Below are 22,364 nucleotides of genomic sequence, written 5' to 3' on the forward strand. Positions count from 1 at the left end.
CATCTGTCCCTGGTCACAGGAGAGAAGAGGCTGAGGATTGCTCCTCCACAGAGCTTTGGGGTGCAGGCTGGGGTGTCAGCAATCGGGGAGGGCTGCCCCTTCCCAGGGTGGGGGCTGAGGTGTTAAGGCTCCTGTCCTCTCTGGGCACCTAACTGGGTGGGGCTCTTGCCAGTATCTCTTACCATGAGCCAGGATTGGGCAGCATCCCCAGGAACTGCGAACAGAGGGTGTCTGGAATTTACCATCCCAGGGTAGGTTTTAGACTGCTGGCTTTTGGAGATGCAGTGAGATGGGAGGTTGGATGGAAAAGGGCAAGGGGAGCCCACTTGGGTTTGAGGGGTAGGGCTAGTGAAGGCAGAGTGTGGAGCGAGGAGTGAGCCTGTCTCTAAGCTGGGTGGCCACCTGAGCAGGCCAGCCTGCAGCCTGGGGTGTATGAATGCCTGCTTGAGTACTTGGAGAGCCCTTTGTGTCTCTGAAATTCTGAAGGAAAATAAATGCCAACCCTAATGTCTGTTTTCCAGGGCCAGTTGGAGAAAAGTGCCTGACCTTCATGCGGTCTTTGAAACCTATCAGTACCTTGACTATTACGCCATGTGCATCCCCCTTCTGGTCCCCCTCCAGCAGTTTCCGTGGTCGTGTGGTAACACACCTTTGTGCTGTGCCCACGGGGTTACATGTCTCAACTGCACCCCTAGAAATGAGGCATCGTTTAGGTGAGAATGGATCGGATTTCATTACCATTTGCTGTACTACTTACTAGTCACCTGGGCGGCCCACTTTCCATGGTCAACCTCCTGAACATGTTAGTGCTGTCAGGTATCCTAACAATCCAAATTGCAAGGGGTAGTTTAGAGGAGGTGGAGGCTCTGGGCGTGGAATTCACCCTTTCTCCTTCCCTTCCGACTGACAGATTTCAGGAATTTTTAAGTGGCATCCAGGAATGTTTAGTGTGAGAACTGATACGTGTTACATTATGTATGGTCTCCATTTGGATGGGCAGCTACAGGAGATGGAAAATGGACTCACTAAGCTTCATGAGCCACACCCACTGCCTCCATATCCCAATCCCTCACCTGGCTTTTACTTTCTACTAATTTTCTTCTTTTGGCTTTTTCTTAACACACATATTACTTTGATAATTTTAAATAATGCTTTAAAAAGAACTATTACAACCAAATTAAACTTTCAGTGTGTGTCACCTGTCTCCACACCCTCCAAAACTATCGTTGTTAAACACGAGTATCGAGAGAACTGTTAAACTGTGGGAATTCCTGGATGTCCTATAAGGGCATTACTGGCCCCACCCTCCAGGTAGGGAGCTGGGCTCCTGAATTAGGTATCCCGATGTGGCCTGAATATTCTCTCACCCCTATCTTCAGGATCTGAACATACCAAATCAGACAAGGCAAGCATAACCAGGACAGCTGCAGTGGGCAGGTAACCACCCTCAAACGGAAAGTGAAATAAATACCCCATTTAAGCAGGTTGTGCAGTGGTTAAGAGCTCGGCTGCTAACCAAAAAGTTGGCAGTTCGAATCCACAAGCCGCTCCTTGAGAACCCTCTGGGGCAGTTCTACTCAGTCCTGTAGGGTTGCTATGAGTTGGAATTGACAGGAACAGGTTTAGTTTTACTTGGTTTTTTAAAGCAGGCAAAGCCCTGGTGGCGCAGTGGTTAAGCATTTGGCTGTTAACGGAAAGGTTGGCAGTTTGAATTCACCTGGAAACTTGAATTCTGGGAAACTGTGGAGCAGTTCTACTCTGTCCTGTAGGGTCACTACGAGTCAGAATTGACTGGATGGCAACTGGCTTGGTTTGGTTGGTTTAAGCAGGTCAATCATTAATGAGAAAAAATCAGACTTGAGCTGCAGACCATTCAGGATATTATCGTGAGAATAAAGTCATTTCACATGGAATAATTGAGAAGCTTTCCTAAGGCGGGCAAGTGTGGGCAAGATACCCTTGGTTTATCCATTCCTAGGCCATACTGCAATGGGGCGGGCGGTGGGCTCAAGTGTGGTGACAGCTGGGCAGAGATGGGATGACGTGTTTCCTGCATTAAAAGTTTTAATTAATTTACCTTTTTAAAAAAGATGTCTGAATCCCGCCTCCCTTGCTAACAATATGTTTTATATAGGCAGAATCAGGTAAGGGAAAGAGTAAGTATATTTGGGTTCAAATCCCAGCTCCCCCCTTACACAGCTGTGATACCCTTGGCACGTGAACTCACCTCCCGTAAGTAAGCCTGTTTTCTTATTCACAAAATGCAGTTATAGCCACCAAAAAACCCACAAACCTGTTGCCATTGAGTCGTTTCTGACTCATAGTGACCCTACAGGACAGAGTAAAACTGTCCCATAGAGTTTCCAAGGTGCAGCTGGTGGATTTGAACTGATGACCTTTTGGCTAGCAGCCAAGCTCTTAACCACTGCGCTACCACCACCAAGGGATATATGTGAGAATAAAGGTGTGTGTAGTGTATTAAGTGTTGGCACCTAGCAAGCATTCACACGTCAGGTGTTTTCCCTCTCCTAGTCCCTCCGCTCCTGCTTTCACTGAGAGGGACAGGAGACCAAGTAGGAATGATGAGAGCATTCATAAGGAACAAACTGCATGTGTCTAAGTGAGGAGAGATCTGAATTCAAACCCAGCGGCGGGGTCCAGGGACCGGTGACATCTGTTCAAGTTTCTTCATTGGTGGCAAGTTGGATCATTTAGATCAGTGGTTCTCAAACTTGAGCCTCAAGTCACTGACATCTTCTGCAAGTAGATCTCTGAGCTCAGATTGCTTCTGACTCAGGACTCCCGTGGGGCCCAAAAATCTACATCTCTAAGGAGTTCCCAGATGATGCTTGCGTAGAGGATTCTAACCTGTCAAAGGTGAAAAACTGCCAGTCTGCACTCAAGTGTTTACCAAATACTAAGCCAGTAACCTGAGGCCAGGGACAGACACAACCATACATCTTGGAAGGAGACTCGATGCATGTGACAATAAATAGCACATTAGGGTAGCATGACAATAAAGCTAGAACTCTGCTTGCAGGGAAAGTGGTTGGGCCCATCACCTGGAGCTCAGCCTAGGTGGAAAGAGGAGACCCTTATAAGGAAATAGAAAGGTGGTCTGATGGCAAGAAACTAAAACTTCTGGCAATTTACCTATTGCGCTGGGCTCAGCTTTCCACTTTGGAGGAGCACCTACACCCAGTAGGAGGGAGGGAAACACCTGGGCTGTAGGAAGAGCCACCACATCACTCAGTGCCTGCTCAGGAAGGTGGAGAATAAAGGTGTGTATAGTACAGTAAGAGGGCTGAAGGCTTCACGGGTGCACTGAGATGGGCAGCAGGTGGACCCTGGGCCCTGGATAGCGGATAAGACATGGGACAGCCAATATGGGTAAAGCAAAATCTTTTCTTTGGTACATTTTGGTCAAAATGGAAAATAAGGCTTTTCACAAAGCCAAGATCACTCATTATACAACAAAGGGGGTAGGGATCCTCATCTCTGGGCCCGGACCACCAGAGGCGGCTATACTGGGCCACGCCTCGTTTCAGCTCTTTGGCCTCAGCTGTAGAGTCAAAGGGCAGCTGAGGGGAGAGACTCTGCAACAGTCTTTTAAGTGCCCTGCCCAACCTGCTCTGTGCCAGCCCACTACTGTACGGGCCCCTAGTGCAGCCCTTCTTCCTCAGCCCAAACGGGGAAAGAGGAGACAGCAAGGGCATTACTGGCACCCCCTGAACAACTTCCTTCCACTGAGGCCCTGCTGCCCACGGCCACTTTGCATCTTGAGGCCCTCCTTACTCTTTCCACAAGTGGTGTGAGCACAGTTCCATATCCTGATCAGACCTCAACTTAAAACAGTCTTAAATCTGTGCACAGACACCAAAAAAACAAACAAAACCCAAATCTAGTTTTATAGGCATTTAATAGTTTACCAATTGGTACAATAAGATTTTTTTAATATGCAGAAAACATGAATAAATTTTGTTTTACACAGTCTGAGAGCAACAAATCTTACTGTAAAACACAAGAGCAATAGTATATACATTCCTTGACTGATTTTTTAAAATTGTGTCAATATCTTCGGTTAACTCTTACGATCTGGGGAGCTGTTTTCTCCAATTACCACCTCTCCAACGTTCATATGAAATCGATGCTTGCCTTCATGTCAGTATCAGAATCGACTTCTAACTTGAAGATTTTGTGTTTGTTTCTAGCATCTTCAGAGTGAGCTTTAGGGATGCCTGAAGGATAGGCAGGACAAGAAAGCAGCTACTTACATGATATAGTGGAACGATAAAAAGGCCAGTTCAGTCCAGTCGTGACTTGTACATCCATCTTGCCCTCCCCCACCCTACTGGGAAAAAAAAAAACCAAAACTTTTTCCACCAATTTTGTACATATCGCTTCTCTACTAGGAAACTCTTCTTTGCATCATCTAGATTAATTAACACATCAGACTTATATACAGCTGGACAGAAAATGTAACCATTTTAAGTGCCTTTTCCTTCAATTTAACAATTTTGTTTTTAAACTTCAGTTGCTTAAGGATTATCAAGCCACCACTGTCAACAAAACAAAATATCCTTTACTTTTAGTTTTTTTTTTTTAAACAAGTTAAAAAAAAAAAAAAGTGAGTGATATTATCTGGAAATTTACACAGAAACAGAAAGAGGTGGACAGGAAAGTAGGGCACAGACAAGAAGGAGACTGGGCTTGGTGAATCTAAAGTCAAAGCTTCCAAAAGACTACAGCGAGCGCTCCACAGCCCGGGACGACTTGCTAACACTAGTGAGTTTTAAAGTAGTGCTCTGGGCACACCACTGGTCACACCACACACAGACACAACAGGACGGTCTTAGTCTCCTAAAGTGCAAGATGCCATGTGAAACAGCAACTATTCTCCCCGCAATGTCTCAACCACAGCTTCCGTGGCTTGCACTTTCCAGAGTGCAGCTAGGACTTGTTGGGCACAATACATTTGGGTGGCACTGGAATGTCTGTTCTCGTCTTTACACACACACAAGTCAATCATCTGAGGATGCAGTTCTACCAGCTTTTTATTTTTTAAACAGATGGCTAATTTGATTAAGTGACAAAGTAGCAGTGAACCTCTAAACCAATTCATAAATTACTTACAATCCAAACCAGTAACCTCATCATTGTACTTATCCCAGGCAAGGCACAGGGTTAGACAGCAGACAGAGAAAATGGAGAAAACAGTAAGAAAGGGCATCAACAGGGCAGTGTCAAACAACAGTACAGGAAACCTTTGCAAATCGGATTCTGGATTGTGGATGGATGGCTCTCCCCCACCCTCCCTCATTATTCAAACAGGGCTTGTTCCATTTGGATCCAGTTGAGGACCATCCCTGAGATTCTATGTTTGCTGCTTCTTAAACGGAGGCTGTCTGGTAACTAAGCAGCAGGCTGTGGCCATCTCCCAAGTGAGGATAACTTGGCTTACAGAGGAATATTGTTTCTCCTCCTTTGTCAACATGTCACTGCAGGGCGCAGGGGAAGAAACTCAGCGGACAAGCAGCTTCGTTTCCTCTTAAATCGGTACCATTTTTTCCTTTATTGTTCATCTCTATGAATGACTTCTAGATGTTGTGGCTTACCCTTTAAAACAATTCGTGTTGCTACATCCTAAAAATGAATTAAAACACAAGACATTTATACATGTACAAACAAAAGTTAAGATGCACCATTTCTATGTATTTGTATTTCTCGAGATAGGACAGGAAATAGCAGCAAACGAGAACAAAGGTATTTTCCACAGCTTCTGTAGAAAAAATCCAGTCAGAACAGCTAAGAGGGGTGGGGGGAGATTCTTCAGTGTAAGCAGGGTTGTGAGGCAATATTCTCCTGAAAGTTATTCTACTATATTTAAGGAATTAGCTTGAATTGTAATGTACTGTCCTTAAAAATAGCCATTAGTTCTCAAAACACTTTCTCTTCCAGAGGTCTCTCAGGAATTATTTTAAAAAAGGAAAGAAACACAAGCTGGACATTAAGCTGCTTCTAGTGAATGTATGGCCTGTTCTCTTGTGTGTATCTACAGGACGTTAACTCTCACCCTTTGTCTTTTTCAGGAGCCAAATTACCATTAAATACTAAACGGGACATTTTTAAAAATCACATATTACACAAATGAATAAGATGCAATTCAGAATAAATTCATCTTTGTTAAACTATCATGGTTATTTCATTGTTCTGTTAACTCTTCAAATGACTTTCTTTAAAAAAAAAAACTGTTGGTTAGGCTAAGCAATGGAGTTCTTTATTAATAATCTACAATAGAATATTGTTCCGAAAGTCATGGGTAAAAATTCTCAAACCTACTTGTATTAACTTTGGATCAAATATACAATGTATCAGGGATGTGTAAAATGCTGAATGGCCAAATTAGGGGAAAAAATAACTAAAATGATTTTCCTTAAGCTGGGAAAAATTCCCACCATTTTTTTCAGAAGCGTTAGGATCAAAAAGGGTTTGTTCTAAAGCATGGTATTCCACAGCAAGATTTATTCTAATGACATGTTTTAGCACTTCTTAAAAAACCTAGGACCCGAGGACAGGAAGGCTGTCATTATGTGTGTGATATTCAGACTTATCCATTTATAGATAGGCCCATATACTTACAAACGTTACATATAAACAAAAGGTGAAAACACAGTACATTTTATGCACGTTCCATTAAACCCTGTCATTTTTTTAAACTGGTAAGTTATACACAGTTCAGACTGATATCAATGTTGAAAAACAAACTGCTGTATTTCTTCCACTCCCTAAAAATGAGCAAACACAACCTTTTCAATATTTCTCTGTCATTATGTAATGCACATTGCACATCCCTAAAAAACATCAAAAACAAATAGCGAATTGTACCATGACACACAAAATGGGGAGATTATGTTCTACTTGGAAGTCATATCACTATACAGTCTAACAGTATGAAGAATACAACTGGAAGTATGTCTAGTGTGGAAAATAAAAGCTTAGAGTATTACGGTGTTTTTTTTTTTTTTTTTTTTTAAACCTGTTTACAAAGCATTAGGATCCAAATGAAATAAATGACTTGATATTAGATGCTGAGATTTTTCTTGAGATTTACATTTTCTTACATAAATATATCACTAGCCTTTGCCTGCTAGGCTGCCAAAACAAATATACCCTATTGATTTGGCAAATGAGTTATGACAAAAATTCCAATGTGTAACCCTCATTAATTACACAGATGGTATAGAAGATTCTGAATTGTAGCCTTATCATCTAACATCCGTGAAGAAGATCTGTTAAGCACACTTAAGTGATGTTACATAGATACACATTTCAGAAAAAGCCCTAACAGCCACCACTTCCCCCAAATGAGGCCATCAAGTCAGGCACCAACAGACAGCAGAAAGAAAAACAGGAATAATCCAACATAAAACGACACTGTCAACTATTCAGTTTAGTGCCCTAGTTCAATTTATTCAACTTCTGCCTTCTTAGGCCTGGTGTGACCACTGCCAGCCCAGGTTTTTAAACCCTATGATATCTCTAGACAACGCATGTAATTTTACAGTATACAATTTGGATTCACCATGCATGAATACTTTGTGTGTAACATTTAATAAGCTCAATCTACATCCAGAATAATTTACATGAAGGGACAATATTTATTTAAACAGAGCTCAATGGGGTAACCATGGTATCATCAGAGTGCATCCAGAGGAAGAAAGGGAGGAGGGGCCAAATGAGAATCAATCAACGGCACTCCCACACCTTTACTGTCTGATCTACACTGCCAGTCACCACATACGGTGCCGTCTTATGGAAATCTGGAAGAAAAAGAAAAGGCTTATTTTAAAATCAAATTGAGTCAGATATGGTTTTTAATGAGCCACAAAATAAGCAAGTCCAAATGCCAGGAAATCCATTTCTTTTTCTACACACACGCACCCCACTTAGAAGGTATTACGCTTACCAACTGAGTTAGTAAAGTTGAGACTCAATGACAAAATCCTACATTAACCCTTCAATGCAAATGTGCACCCTCATTCCAGCTAAATAAACCCTCAGATCTAACGAGGATAGCCTCAATGTATCCGTTATGCAATACTACGTCCCAGGCTTACTACTACTGTTTTATATTCACATTTAAACCTTGTAACAATCCTGAGAGGTATCAACCCTATTTGACTGAGGCTCATCTTCATCCTTAGATCCATCATACCCAGTTGTTGCCTGTCCAGTCGATTCTGACTGACAGTGACCCTGAAGGACAGTGAAGAACTGCCCCACAGGGTTTCCTAGGCTGTAATCTTTAAGGGAGCAGATTACCAGGTCTTTTGTCCCACGGAGCAGCTGTGGGCTCAAACCACCAACCTTTAGGTTAGCAGCCAAGCACTTGAGCAGCGCACCACCAGGGCTCCTTCAACATACCCTAGTGTATTGTATTTTACTGTATTCACTACCTTGAACTCTGGATTCAAGGGCAGATGATATTGAGGATGTTTATTAAACTTAAATACAATTCCTTGAGTTCCTAATACATGAGTATTACCTGCCATAGGGAAAAGGCTGAGTAAGACTTCCTTTCAGAAACTTACACACTAATAGAATGGTAAGTTTTCTCTTCATAATTCTAGTTTCTATAACCAATGTTGAACAATGAAAAAAGTAATTTTTTATTATAAGGCTGATGATGGAGACACTGAAGAAAAGGAGAATTTAAAACATATCAGAAGAATCCAAAAAGTTTTAACCTGCCTTCTCCCTGTTGCCATGAAAGCACATAATCATTTCTTACCTGGAAAAGTCCACGTGGTTACATAAAACTTTATGTCTGCACTACAAACTCTAATTGCTCAGAAACCTCATAATGGATACATACCCAAAGAGGTAACAAAGTGTTCGTGCGCATTGAGGGTCTTCATGCATCGCTTGTTCTTGAAATCCCATACACGTAGGGTCTTGTCATCAGCACAACTCAATATAAACTTCCCCCCAGAATGGAACAGAACTCCACGTACCCAGTTATCATGACCCACCTTAAAAACAGAAAGGACATTATTGGGATAACTGGAGAAAATCTGAGTATGGACTGTATCAATGTTAGATTTCTTGAGTGTGATAATTTTCTTGTGCCTATATGTAAGAATACACTTGTTCTTAGGCGGTACATGTTAAATAGCTGGGGTAAAGTGCCACGATTCCTACAGTTAACTCTCAAATGGTTCAGCAAAAGGTACACACGTATATACACAACAAAGTAAAATGTTAACAATTGTGACTCTTGATGAATATACAGGTATTCACCATACTGCGCCTGCATTTCTTCTACAGGTTTACATTTTTTCAAAACAAAAGGTTGGGAGCAAAGTTTTAAAGGATGTCTATTCATTCCTCCAACTACCTACATCCCCTGTCCCTGCAGTTCCATTTCTTGTGATTCATCTTAAGAAATAACAAGAATGCACCGAGAAATTTAGTTAACAAAGTTGTTCATCAAAAACACTGCCATCAGTGTAGAAGAGTATCTAACAACATGAGGAAGTACCATAGACATTCTAAATGTTTGCTACAAAGTATGGTATGATACCATTTTCATGGAAGAAGAAACTGTGTTAGCTATACATTAATTTAAGCACAGAGAAAAAGGTTTAAAACTGTGTGGTCTAATTAATAGGTTACCCACTAGCTATGTGTGGCTATACTAAAATTAAATAAAATTTAGAATTCAGTTCCTTATCTCACTAGCCACATTTCAAGTGCTGAACAGCCACATACTGGATAGTGCACACAATGAACATCATCTCACGAAGTTCTACTGGTCAGGTATCGTCTAGAAAAATATACTTGGAAGGAGTTATTAGACATGGTAATCTGAGGGAGTGTTTTATTATTTTTGCTTTCTCTGTATTTCTTTTTCCACAAAGAAAACAGTTATACTGCTTTGTAAAAAGTACCCCCCAAAAGTTATTTTGACTACTAACAGAGACAACTGAGGCAACAGAATACTTTGCTTTGGCACTGCCCTAATTTAAAGTCACCAATCGAAGTCAGGTCACATTTCATGTGGCCACACCAAAATGAACAGAAAAGAAGGAGCCAGAAACCTGCAGGGTAAATTCACGGTAAACAGGGAGAGCATGCTCTGTGATTTTAAATGGAGATCATCTTTTCTAACAGCAACACAGTGTAACTGAACTCAGCTCAGAAAACTACTAGAATTTAATTTTCTAATAAATTCTTGACACTTGTCAATAATATCCTGAAAAGAAACAATCACTTCAAGATATGGCTAGTACCTAAAAATCTCTAAGCAAACATGGATGCCAAATTATAAAAACTACTCCTGGATTAATATCCACAGATTCCCTTGAATTCCTTTAAACAACAGGAATGTCCACAAATCTTTACTACCATTTATATGTCCTCATACTGAAATCAAGGTGCTCCTAAAATGAAGTAAGCATTTCCAAGTAAAAAAGCTATAACCACGCATTTAAGAATGATAAAATAAACCAAACAAACCAGACCATGTGAACAAACAGGTGATAATTAAAAGCATTCACTGAAAGGAAATACAGTAATACAGAAGCAAGCCACTTAAAAAAATGAGTCTGTAAAAATACAGTTTTCCTTTCATAAGAGATGTTAGACCCATTTCAATGACACAGTGAGCTAGGATCTCCCTCAGCAGTGACTAGCTTTGTAGAATCTTTATATGACAGTCTATAGAAACACAATTCATATCACTGTAACAATAAAATTACAAAGGTTTAATCAAGAAAAGCCATCTTTATAAAGAGGTTATTCTAAAGCCTGGAATGCTTCAGGTCATTTATTAAGACGACACAAGGAATCTAACCCAAAAGGTATATAAACATAGTGAAGGTGCAAAAGCAGCAGTAAGACTGTGCAAACTTACAAGGGTCATAAGGCACATGCCAGTACTGACATCCCACATCTTAATGGTCTTGTCTCTGGATCCAGACAGCAAGAACGGCCCAGGCTTGCCACTTTTCTTAGTCTACAGAAAATACGGGAAGAATTAAATTTCCCACACAAGAATTTTAGGTAAGGACTTAAACAGCTTTTACATAGCAATAACCTAATTTTGAAAAATGCAATTAAAGAAAAAATTACTGAAATGCACAAACAAGCCTTTCGATATTAAATCCAGGCTACACAGGAAAGACACAAATAATATAAAAACAGTAAACCTCTACTTAAAGATTCAGTTTCTATAATACAATCAGATGATAAATTTACTGCTCGAGACTTCTGTAATCCAGAAGGATTTTAAAACTTTTAATTCAGATTTTATATAAAGTCAGGCCAGAATTAAATTTATGATATATGGTAAGTGACCACCACCAGAGGGCAGTAAAAATAATTTGAAAGTGCAAGAGCCAGCCAAAATAGAGATTACAACAGAAGCTTAATTTAGAAAAGTAATTTTTGGGGGGAAAAAAAGAGATTTTCCTCCTTCATTTAATGAAATATAATTTTAAAAATTGTATGACAGAAACATCTCTAAAAAGAAATGTCAATTTTGGCCCATACAACTTATTCACAGAAATTACATTCCATAATTTATTTTCAAGATATTAATCACAAAGAATGAAAAACATGAATTTAGAATCATGAAGAAATATAAAACCCCAGACTCAATGAGTCCTTCTAGTGATCACAAAACAGTATCAGAAGGCTTTATGTGAAACAGTCTTCATTTAAAGAAAGGTTTAAACACTCAACTGCTGTCACCATAAATTTACCAATAAAATAGTTCTGTTCATCATAAAGATGACTGTTTTTCAAAAACATCATTTAAACCTCTCCCACAATTTTATTTTGCATCATTATACTCTTAGAACAATGGCATACATTTAAACAAGCACTTTTACTCTTCGGGTGAATCTCCATCTACATGACATAACGAGTCAAGAGTCAGTGGCAGCGAGAATAATCACTGCTTAAAAAAATGTAAACACATTCGTGCGCTGGAAAGGGTAAACAGTTTCAAGATCCAGAATTCTAGAAGGCAGGTTTCTAAATGCATAAATGGCCCTGGAATTGAGACTCAGAAAAGCGACTGAAAGTTCTAAGGTTATCAGCAATAAAATCATTAAAAACGTCACGTAAACCTCACAGGTACCTCAGATCCTGTGGCTTCAGAGATGGAAGAATATGAGCTTTCTGGAGCCCAGGAAATGCATTCTACCACATGCTCGTGTTCTCGGAGCTCGGCCTTGCACTCCTTTGTTGCTACCACCCACACGCGCACCGTCTGGTCATTGGAACAGCTGGCTATCAGGGTGCCATCCTGATTTGGCCGCACCATCCGTACCCATTCTCTGTGTCCTGTGAATGTCTTCACACAGTAGCTGTCAATAAAAGTAACAATTCGCACTGTGAATGCCAATCACTGGGACCCTTACCAGAAGGGTTACAAAACTAGCTATGCACTGGATGAAGAGAATGGTAAAAGTTAAATCATACGAAAGTCAACAGAATAAACGTACAATCCTGGTTAATAAAGGATGGGGACAAACAGGCTGGAAAGTCAACCAATCAGTAGAATAAGCTGACAGGAGTAGCATTAAGAAGCTAACTAAAACAACAAAATCTAGAAGGAAAATCTTTGCGAAACTCAACACACACAATAAACTTAAAAATATTTCTAGCCATGTTGGGAAAAAGGCATGCTTTACTAATCTGGGTAAAACTGGTAGGTTAAGGTTTTATTACAACAATCATGTATGATTCTAAGCACAACCAAATCCACCCTAACAGAGCGTACCTGCATGAATGCTATTTACATTTTAATTTAAACCCACAGTGAGATTACCTAAAAGAAGACCACAGAGAAAATAAGCCATTACACAGAAATGGCTCTCAAGGACATGAAGTCTCTTTGTAACATGCTCTGTTCCTTTTAGGGGGACACTTTGAGATTACAACTTAAAGTGTATAATAGAACCCTCACAGTCACCATTCTGGGTTAACGCCAAAATTACTGGAACACTCAGAACACAACTGTTTTCCTCAATTGTATCTTTAGCTGACACCTTTTCAACTAAACTTACTTACCCAGTTTGCACTTCCCACATCTTTATAGTTTTATCCCTTGAGGCAGACACTATATGATCTCCATTGGGCATGATGGCTACTGAAGAAACATTGTGGTCATGGCCTAAAACACACAACACAGCAACTCACTGAGTGACACACCACAACGAATATTTAAACACTAGTCATTCACTGTGGATTTCAAATATCACTTAAGTACACTGGGCTTTACATGAATTGATAAGAAGCCTGGATTTACACAAAAAAGTTAAGGAATTAGTAACTCAACAAAACAATCCACAATGAAATAAGGAGCCAGTTCTATTTATGATTACATTTAAACCTGCACAACTTTTTAAAAATACAAAGCACTGGCATCGTAAGCATTTGAATACATCCATGCACCCTTGTCTGAATATTTACGTAGGAAACTAAATAGAATTTCCCACGGTTGATATTCTAAGATATAAGACAGAAATAAGGTCTACAAAACTAAATAGAATGGGCTAAAAAAAATGGGGATTTGGTTCTATATTTAAAATAGTGGTTGAGAATGATCTTTTTTTGTTGCTTTTGTTCTTGGGGATTAAAAAAAAGGCATATATATACACACACACACATATATAAAATTCACATTTCCAAATGACTATCCTTTGAAGCAAAAGCCTCTGATAGTCCTCATATATGTATTCCAAAGAATATACAATGGTTGGAAGGACCTCTACCTTCTTCAAGTTACACTAAAAAGACACAGGCTATTTAAAGAAGAACAAATACTAGACTTTACAAAAGGATTCACTAGAATTCCTTTAACCGGTAAGCCTCCCTAACCTAATGCATTTAACCTTGGTGGGAAAACACACCTCTATGTATTTTGGGTTTTTTTTTTTTAATGTAATCACACAGCTTACTCTAGCTTAGTGAATAATCTATTTTAACAAAACCCAAACACTGAAATTTCATCATGTTTAAAGAACCAAACAGCAACAGAAACCCTTATCTAGTAAGCAACTTCTATACATCAGGTACTAAACCAAAATGTTAGGTATATGATCTCATTTTATCCTCATAACAACCATATGACTTAGGTATTATTATCTCCATTTTGCAGATGAAGGAGAAAAAAACTACCTAAAGCCATTAAGTAAACAAGTAGGAATCTGAACCTAGAAATTTGATGTCAAAGCCCGTGCTCTTCCCACAAAGCCACACGGCCTCAGGAAACAGTCTCCACAAGAAGACCTGGAACGAGGCTCTACCATGGAACATTAAGAAGCGATCGTGGAAATCACTACACTTACTCTCTCAGGACTGTGTCCCAATTGGGAAAAACAGAAACACCAGTAACTTCATTTTCCCTTTCTCTCCCAAACACAGATAAATGTCCTGGCAGTTTTTCTTATCCAAAAACATTCATGAAAAATGTTAACATTCTATATAAACAACGAAGAGGTACTCAGAACCTCCTAACAGGAACTCTCAACTACTGTGGCTTACCCATGGCTACCTGTATTATACGTTCCTCCACCAATACAAGGAGTAATCGTAGGCAACCTGCTCACTCTATTAGCAACAATATTGCTCTCTCCAGAATGCTGTATTAGAAAATAACTATTAAAATACTATCCTTTAAAAGGATAGTGACAGGTGGTACAACATGAAAAATGTACAAAAAATAAAAAAAGGGGAGGGGGGGTTAAACAGAATTTAATGAAACCGGAGTGTTTAAAACAAAATATAGACAGTTATACCAATTCTCAAATGGTTCAGCAAACAGCAAATGTGACAAAATGGTAACAACTGGTAGAGCTAGGTGAGGGGTATAGGCATGTTGGCTGTACTATTTTGGGACCTTTTTTGTAGGTTTAAAATTTTTCAAAATAACGTTGTGGTGAAACAACAAATCACAACCACTATTAAAAACAAAACAACAACAACAAAACATTCAGCTTCCCTAACCCACTGCATATGCAGTTGTCACCTGACCCTTTTTACATCGCCTGAGTTAGGGCTCAGGGAACCAAAACAAATGTTTACACTCTGGGTACTGCTACTGCTGTGTATAATAAACCATCTCCTTTGGGGAACAGGTGTGATGGACTACCCTTTATCCCTTACCGTGCATGGTTCTGATGCATTCAAAACCCTGAAAATCCCATAGTTTAATGGTCATATCTGCAGAACAGGAAGCCAGAAGCTTGCCACTGTGGTCAAATGAAATATCCTGTACAGAGTCTGTATGGCCCTTAAGAGTTCGTTCAAAATCTCCAGTCTCATAATCCCACACCTGTCAAAAGAACAGGACACTGGTTAACACCAACTCATCTCTTCCAGTTTCACAGCTGTACTCAGCAGGCCAGTCTGGCACCTTATTGGCTAATTAACTAAGTGTCAAAGGATAACAATCTTAGAAACATCACATCTTCTAGTATAAACCAGGTATTTTTTAATACAGAAAACTAATGTTGCAATTATTCAAATAGACCTTTAGTAATAAGACCACTGCTATAAAAATTCATGACAAGGTTTATACACACACACAAAGAATAGACCTTTAGCACCAAAGTTATTAAGCATCTGCCAAATACGTAACTGGAAACCCCGGTGGCATAGTGATTAAGAGCTATGGCTGCTAACCAAAAAGTCAGCAGTTTGAATCCACCAGGTGCTTCCTAGGAACTGTATGGGGCAGTCCTACTCTGTCCTATAGGCTTACTATGGGTCAGAATCAACTTGATGGCAACAGCTTTGGTTATTTTGGTTTTTATATACCTAACTCTGTTAGTGGTTAGGCAGATAAAGCTGAACAAGATACAGTCCCTTCCCAGTCTGGAAACAGGCAAGACATATACGTAAACAAGTAAATTTAAGTGGGGGAAAAAAATGGTTCAAGAGGGCTGTGTACTATGATATATGCGGTACTAGGAAACAACAGAGCAGTAACAGCAGAGCTCAAACATTCCAGAAGCCAAGTTAAGAATTCAAAAGATATAACTGCCCATGAATAGATTAACAAAAACATATGTAATTTCTTGATTAAAAAAAATCACAATTTTCATATTTTTCTAAGTTAAGATAATAATTTAGATAATTTTTCTAAAACAATAGAAATAATAATGAACTATCAAGGATAAGCACCATAAGAAACAGATATCAAGAACATATACTAAACTCATATCCTGGTAGTCAAAAGCTAGTTGGAAGTTCAATTTTCAATTTTTAACCAATACCAACTCCATGCTCTAAAACTGAATGGTTGACTTCATTCTTCCCATGGTAAGTACAAACTGATCTGTAGTAGGCTGGTATCGACTGACTTAGGGAAGTTTAGAAAATACATTTTGCAATCTTGGAAACAACCTAAACATCCAACATTAGGGGAATGGTTAAGTAAATATAAAATTTGTATCTGTAAGGAATTTATGGCACAGTGGTTAAAGTGCTTGGCTGCTAACCAAATGATGGTGGTCTGAACCCACCAGATGCTCCAGGGGAGAAAGATAATGGCAGTCTGCTTCTGTGAAGATTTACAGCCTTAGAAGCCCTACGGGGCAGTTCTATTCTGTCCTATAGGGTCGCAACGAGTTAGGATCAACTCGATGGCAGTGGCTTTGGTTTTTATACGATAATGTAAGAAAAATATATATATAAAATTATACATGCGATCTCAACTATGTAAAACACACCAAAGAAAAATAAACTATCTTCCAAAAATATCTCCTTTATAGAACACTTACATACCCTTCCCCGAACAAATTTCTACCATTTAAATGCTCAAGTACATCTACATGGAAATAATTATGTGCTTAATTTTGTACATATTTTATTAGATTTACCCTTAAGTATTTCAAGGTTTTTTGATGCTACCATAAACGGTATTTTCAAATTTGAACTTTATTTATTACTAGTTCATAGTAAACAATTTTTGTATACTGATCTTGTATCCTATGATTTTGGAACCAATCTTGCATTCTGGGATAAACCCTAGTTTCTCATGATGTATTAACTATCCTATAATTTGTTAAGGATTTTGCATCTATGTCCAAGAGTACTATTGGTCTACAGTTTTCTTGTAATATTTGTCTTGTTCACTTCAAAGTTTCAGTTAAGTTTCTTACCATGCCTTCATTAAAGAACACTATTTTCTCTAAAATAAATATACCCTGAAAATGAAGCGTGTCCCTTCATAAATGTTGAGCAAACAGCATTTTAGTTAGTTTATCAACTTCAAATGAATCATAAGAACTAATTCGATTTTCTTCACTGGATATTTATGTTCTGATTATAAAATAAATGCTCGTGATAGGAAATCTATACATTGACAAGGCAAAAAAAAAAAAAATTACCCTACCAATCGCATGTTTTTCCCATTTTTTCTGTGCTTACCATAAGCATTTTTCTATGCCATTAAATATTTAGCAAACATTAAATTTTTAAAGGTATTCCTATTTGTTGGCTAAAAATTTTCATTTTCGTTATGGTGACTATATCTCTGAATACTGAAAAATATCTGTCCTCATTTGTAATACTTAGGTCAGACAGCAACAGTGAAGAAGAAAAATTATTGGGTCAAAAAGTATAAACTTTTTAGGTCCTTCATATACTCTGCTAAACTTGCTTTCCAAGAAGATTTTATCAAAGGTAATTGAGATTGCCTACTTCATCAAACTCTTATCACCACTGGGAATTCTCAACGTAAAATATCTTGGCAGATTTGACATACAATTTTAATTTGCATTTCTTCCATAATTAGCATGAGACCAATAATTTTTTATATGTCTGCTAGCCATTATTTCTTCTTGCATGAACTGTCTGTTCATATACTTTGTCCCTTTTGCTACAAATATGTTACAGGTTTTTCCGTATTTGTTTGAATTCTTTATATATATTAAAGTTGGCAATCTCTCACCTGTTTTATTAATTAAACATTTCCCAGTTTTGTTTGCTGTTCATTTTTTAAACTATTAAGAATTAGTTCTAAATGACAACCAGAAATAACATTTCAAAAATTTAAATGATTCAATTAAACTACTATCATGAACTTTCACTTAAAGCACAATAAAAACTAAAAAAAAAACTATCATGAACTGTTCCAAATATCTACTGTCTGTCACTTTTTCCCCTAAAGCATCATAGTTCAGATGTCGACGAAGTAAACATAACTGGATGGCTCTAAAAGGAACAATTCTGTCTTATTTACCAGTTGCACACAAAAAATTATTTAACAATTTTTAATTTTTGTTAACAACTGTAACATTAACTACAGTTTATTTAGCTACTTCATTTTATTCTAAGCAGCCTTATGATGTCGATATTTCTAACCACCCTTTACCCAACGAATGAGAAAACTGAGCTTTAAACATGTTAAGCACTTTGCCCAATACAGTCACAAAACTGCAAAAAATGCTGTCTCCTAGTGTGTTCTTCTTTGAATTTTTTGGAAGGTAGTTCTATCACAGTCAACATTTAGAAAAAACCTAGCTTTACCATAGCTGAAGGAAGAAAAAGCATAGAAAGGAGTAAAAAGTGTTTCATTCCATAAAATATCCAAGAATATTGGGAAACTTTAGGTATAAAAATGAAGAGAAATAACATAGAAAAGCCAAAGGCAGAGGACGTGTTAACAGTGCCAACACACTGCTGACACAGCTTTAAGTTACTGAGTGCTGTATTAAGCAGTTTCATGAATTAACTCACTTAGTCCTCCTAACAGCCCTATGCGATAGATATTACATTCATTTTATAGATGAGGAGAGAAAAGCACACACAGTTCTATAACCTCCCTGTGATCAAATTAATTACTAAGTGGTAAAGTCAGCACTTGAACCCAGGGCCTGTTCCCTTGGCCATTAACTACCCTACACAGCCTCTACATATAAATAAAACTATCATTTTAATATCACTAAAAATGATTCATTAGAAACAAAGATATTTCTAAAATTTAATCAAAAGAGAAAACAAAATTATATATAACCACTTTGCATTAATGAAACAACCACATGTACACATCTAAATAAAGACTAAATGTAAGGAATAACTCTAAGTAGTTGCTGTGCTACCTGGTATGATCATAAATTTTTAAATTTCCTATCGTAATATTTTAATGTTAACTTAATTGATACTTTTATATCACTGCTGCAAAATTGAAATACTTGAAGGGTTTTCAACCTATTCAAGGAATGTCTACCCCCTCTCCTACCTCATGACAGCAGTTGCGGTTTTTTAGTACACAATGACAAAACTATCATGAAATTAATACTTTAATTAATGTCTACATATATTTGAAAAATAGTAGTACATTAATGTATCAGATATGTAATTATCTCAGCCTACAAAAAGTGATACATATGACCTTAAATTAACACAACCTTCCAAATACTTTACAGCCCTGTCCTGTGGGCTGGATGGAAGCTACTGATTTAGAAACTAAAGAAACCAATTTATTTTAAGCTGTCATTTTTCTTTTTTTAATTGTACTTTAGATGAAGGTTTACAGAACAAACCAGTTTCTCACTGAACAGTTAGTTTTACGACATTGGTTAACAATCCCATGACATGTCAACACTCTCACTTCTCAACCTTACGTTCCCTATTACCAGCTTTCCATCCCCTCCTGCCTTCTAGCCCTTGCCCCAGGGCTGGTGTGCCCCTTTAGTCTGCTTTTGTTTTATGGGCCTGTCCCCACTGGCTGAAGGGTGAACCTCAGGAGTGACTTCATTACTGAGTTGATTGGGTCTTTGGGGGCCATACTCTCAGGGTTTCTCCAGTCTCTGTCAGGCCAGCAAGCCTGGTCTTTCTTTTTGAGTTAGAATTTTGTTCTACATTTTTCTCCACTCTGTCCAGGACCCTCTATTGTGATCCCTGTCAGAGCAGTCAGTGGTGGTAGCCGGGCACTATCTAGTTGTACTAGACTCAGTCTGGTGGAGGCTGTGGTAGATGTAGTCCATTAATCCTCTGGACTAACCTTTCCCTTGTATCTTTAGTTTTCTTCATGAAAGAAACCAATTAAAAAAAAAAAAAGTGAAACAATGTTTAATTTGGAGAACTGCTTAAGCATGGTCACATTTAAGTCATGCCTACATTTTATGCTGGACTGTTGTTATGTGATATACATAATCTACTCACATTTTCTTAGTTATACCTCCACAAATGACACAAAATCTAGAATTTAATCTGAAATCACCCTTAAAGTAGAGAAATCTACCTAAACCTTTTAACTATATTATCTTTCTGCAGGTGGTTTACACAACTGTCAATTAATTACGTATCACAGGCAAATAAATCACCTTTGGTTAAGAACTATGGATGTTAACCAAAAGGTCAGCAGTTCAAATCCACCAGGTGCTCCTTGGAAACTCTATGGGGCAATTCTACTCTGTCCTGTAGGGTCACTATGAGTCAGAATCAACTTCATGGCAATTTTTTTTTTCTGATTAAAAGCGTAAAATATTAAAATGTAGTTATTTTCTTACTGTCCAAAATTCAAACGAGAGAGAAATATATGGCTGATCAAATGAAAAGCTCCTACATCCTCACGCCCCTGGAGAAAACTATTGTTTAGTTTGGAATCAAAGCCAATATGAAATATATCAAGGAGAGCCCAATTTAAATGAACCAACCCTCTATTGGATCTGTTTGCAGAATATATTCATCCCCTGAACCACTAATTTTATAAATCTGTATTTTCATATATCACCTTTGCTTAGAATAAGGCACACACTTCACCTTCATTCTCCAAGAGTAAAAATTATTCAAGCACACAAGGTGACCCACTGCCCAACACTAAATTAATAGCACTGCATTTTCTCAAATTCATCAGTGAGCTTATTTGGCAGCTTGCCTCTCAGGAGCTACAGCGAAATTTCATTCTAATTCTGTCTTTTAAGGTTCAGTACCAATCACTTACACAGTTTCAAAGAATCTCTTGTCCCTCTGCTTACGTTCTCATTTTCAGGATCTTTTTATTTCTTTCACTCAATTAACTTTAAGTCTGCTTGTAACGATTACCCTTTTGCACATCTTTCAATTTGGGGGAAGGAAAAAAAAAAACTACCTTAATTGTAGCGTCCTCTGAAGCAGAGACCATAACACTGAACACAGGATGGAAAATGACTCGAGTGACTGGACTCCTATGACCACTCAAGGCATATTTTTCTGGTGGACGGGGAATCCATTCTTTTGGGTCTCGTTTCTGACCAAGAGGTCCACCCGACGTAAATTCTTCTTTTGCTTCATTTAACTTTGATTCTAACTCCATAACCTTGAGAAGGAACATGCAGTTATTTACAGATTCTGATAAAAATAGCATATTTGACACTCTTCAAAACTGCTTTTATTTTACAGGTATACATGCCGAATACCTGAAAAACATTTCAGTAATCTGCAAAGCATTCGTTACATTTAATCGGAAATAACATATATACCACCAAAATATCTTAAGGGCCTTGGTGGTGCAGTGGTTAAGCGTTCGGCTGCTAACCAAAATGTTGGCAGTTCGAACCCACCAGGCACTTCTTGGAAACCCCATGGGGCAGTTCTACTTTCTCTTACAGGGTTGCTACAAGCTGAAACTGACCCCATGGCAATGAGTTTGGTTTTGGGGTTAAAATATCTTAACGGTGTGACAAAACTAAAAATTGAGAAAAATTCAATGCAATTGTGTCTTAACTATAATTAATTCAAGGAAAATTTTAAATTTATTTTTGGTCAGAGTGTTCTACTACTAATTTACAGAAAGAGAAGTAAGCCTGTCTTGGTCTCTAAGTCTGCTATTCTTAGTGAATTCCCTCCAAACTACAATTTACATTAACATATAAAGTGATATTCCTAAGAAAACCTAACATTCACTGAGTATCTTTCTAACAGTTGTATATGGATTAACTCTTAACCAAAGTTATTTAATTTCCTTATTCCAACTTTGCCTACTAAAAGTATCAATTTTAGGCCTGAAATACTATTTACTGTATTCACTTTACAGATAAAAAGAAAAGCTCAAAGATGAAAATGACTTGTCTATAAACACATTTTAGCGCTAGCATCATACTGGCTCCACAAGTGCTTCCTTTCTAAGTGACCAACCAGTTCTTCCAGCATCAAGCCTTTGAAGTCAGTCAGGGCTGTGCAGATTTGAGCCATGAGTTAGGCTCACGTACTAGCAATGATCTGCCTAGGTCAGAGTTTTCATAATGCACAGAAAATGTGTTTTGAATTGCTTTTCGATATTAGATATAATTACTAATTAATGCAGAAGAATACTTTGTTATATTAATATACTCAGAAAGTTTTGAGAACACACTGAATACAGC

The 22,364-nt window shown here is 38.2% G+C and overlaps 1 protein-coding gene across 1 annotated transcript in view; it reads right to left on the reverse strand.

Annotated features, from left to right (window-relative positions):
* Positions 1–4,615: 4,615 nt before the first annotated feature.
* PAFAH1B1 (platelet activating factor acetylhydrolase 1b regulatory subunit 1) overlaps positions 4,616–22,364 on the reverse strand; it is a 69,467-nt gene continuing 51,718 nt past the window's right edge. Inside the window, exons 5-11 of the mRNA XM_049861059.1 lie at positions 21,113–21,319; positions 15,178–15,346; positions 13,081–13,183; positions 12,146–12,374; positions 10,916–11,017; positions 8,876–9,032; positions 4,616–7,820 (exon numbers count right to left, since the gene is read on the reverse strand). Of these exons, the coding sequence (XP_049717016.1) occupies positions 7,747–7,820; positions 8,876–9,032; positions 10,916–11,017; positions 12,146–12,374; positions 13,081–13,183; positions 15,178–15,346; positions 21,113–21,319 (1,041 nt within the window). The 3' untranslated portion in view covers positions 4,616–7,746. The remainder of the gene's footprint in view (positions 7,821–8,875; positions 9,033–10,915; positions 11,018–12,145; positions 12,375–13,080; positions 13,184–15,177; positions 15,347–21,112; positions 21,320–22,364) is intronic.

This window comes from Elephas maximus, chromosome 19, assembly GCF_024166365.1.
Source record: "Elephas maximus indicus isolate mEleMax1 chromosome 19, mEleMax1 primary haplotype, whole genome shotgun sequence".
Classification (NCBI taxonomy): Eukaryota; Metazoa; Chordata; class Mammalia; order Proboscidea; family Elephantidae; genus Elephas; species Elephas maximus.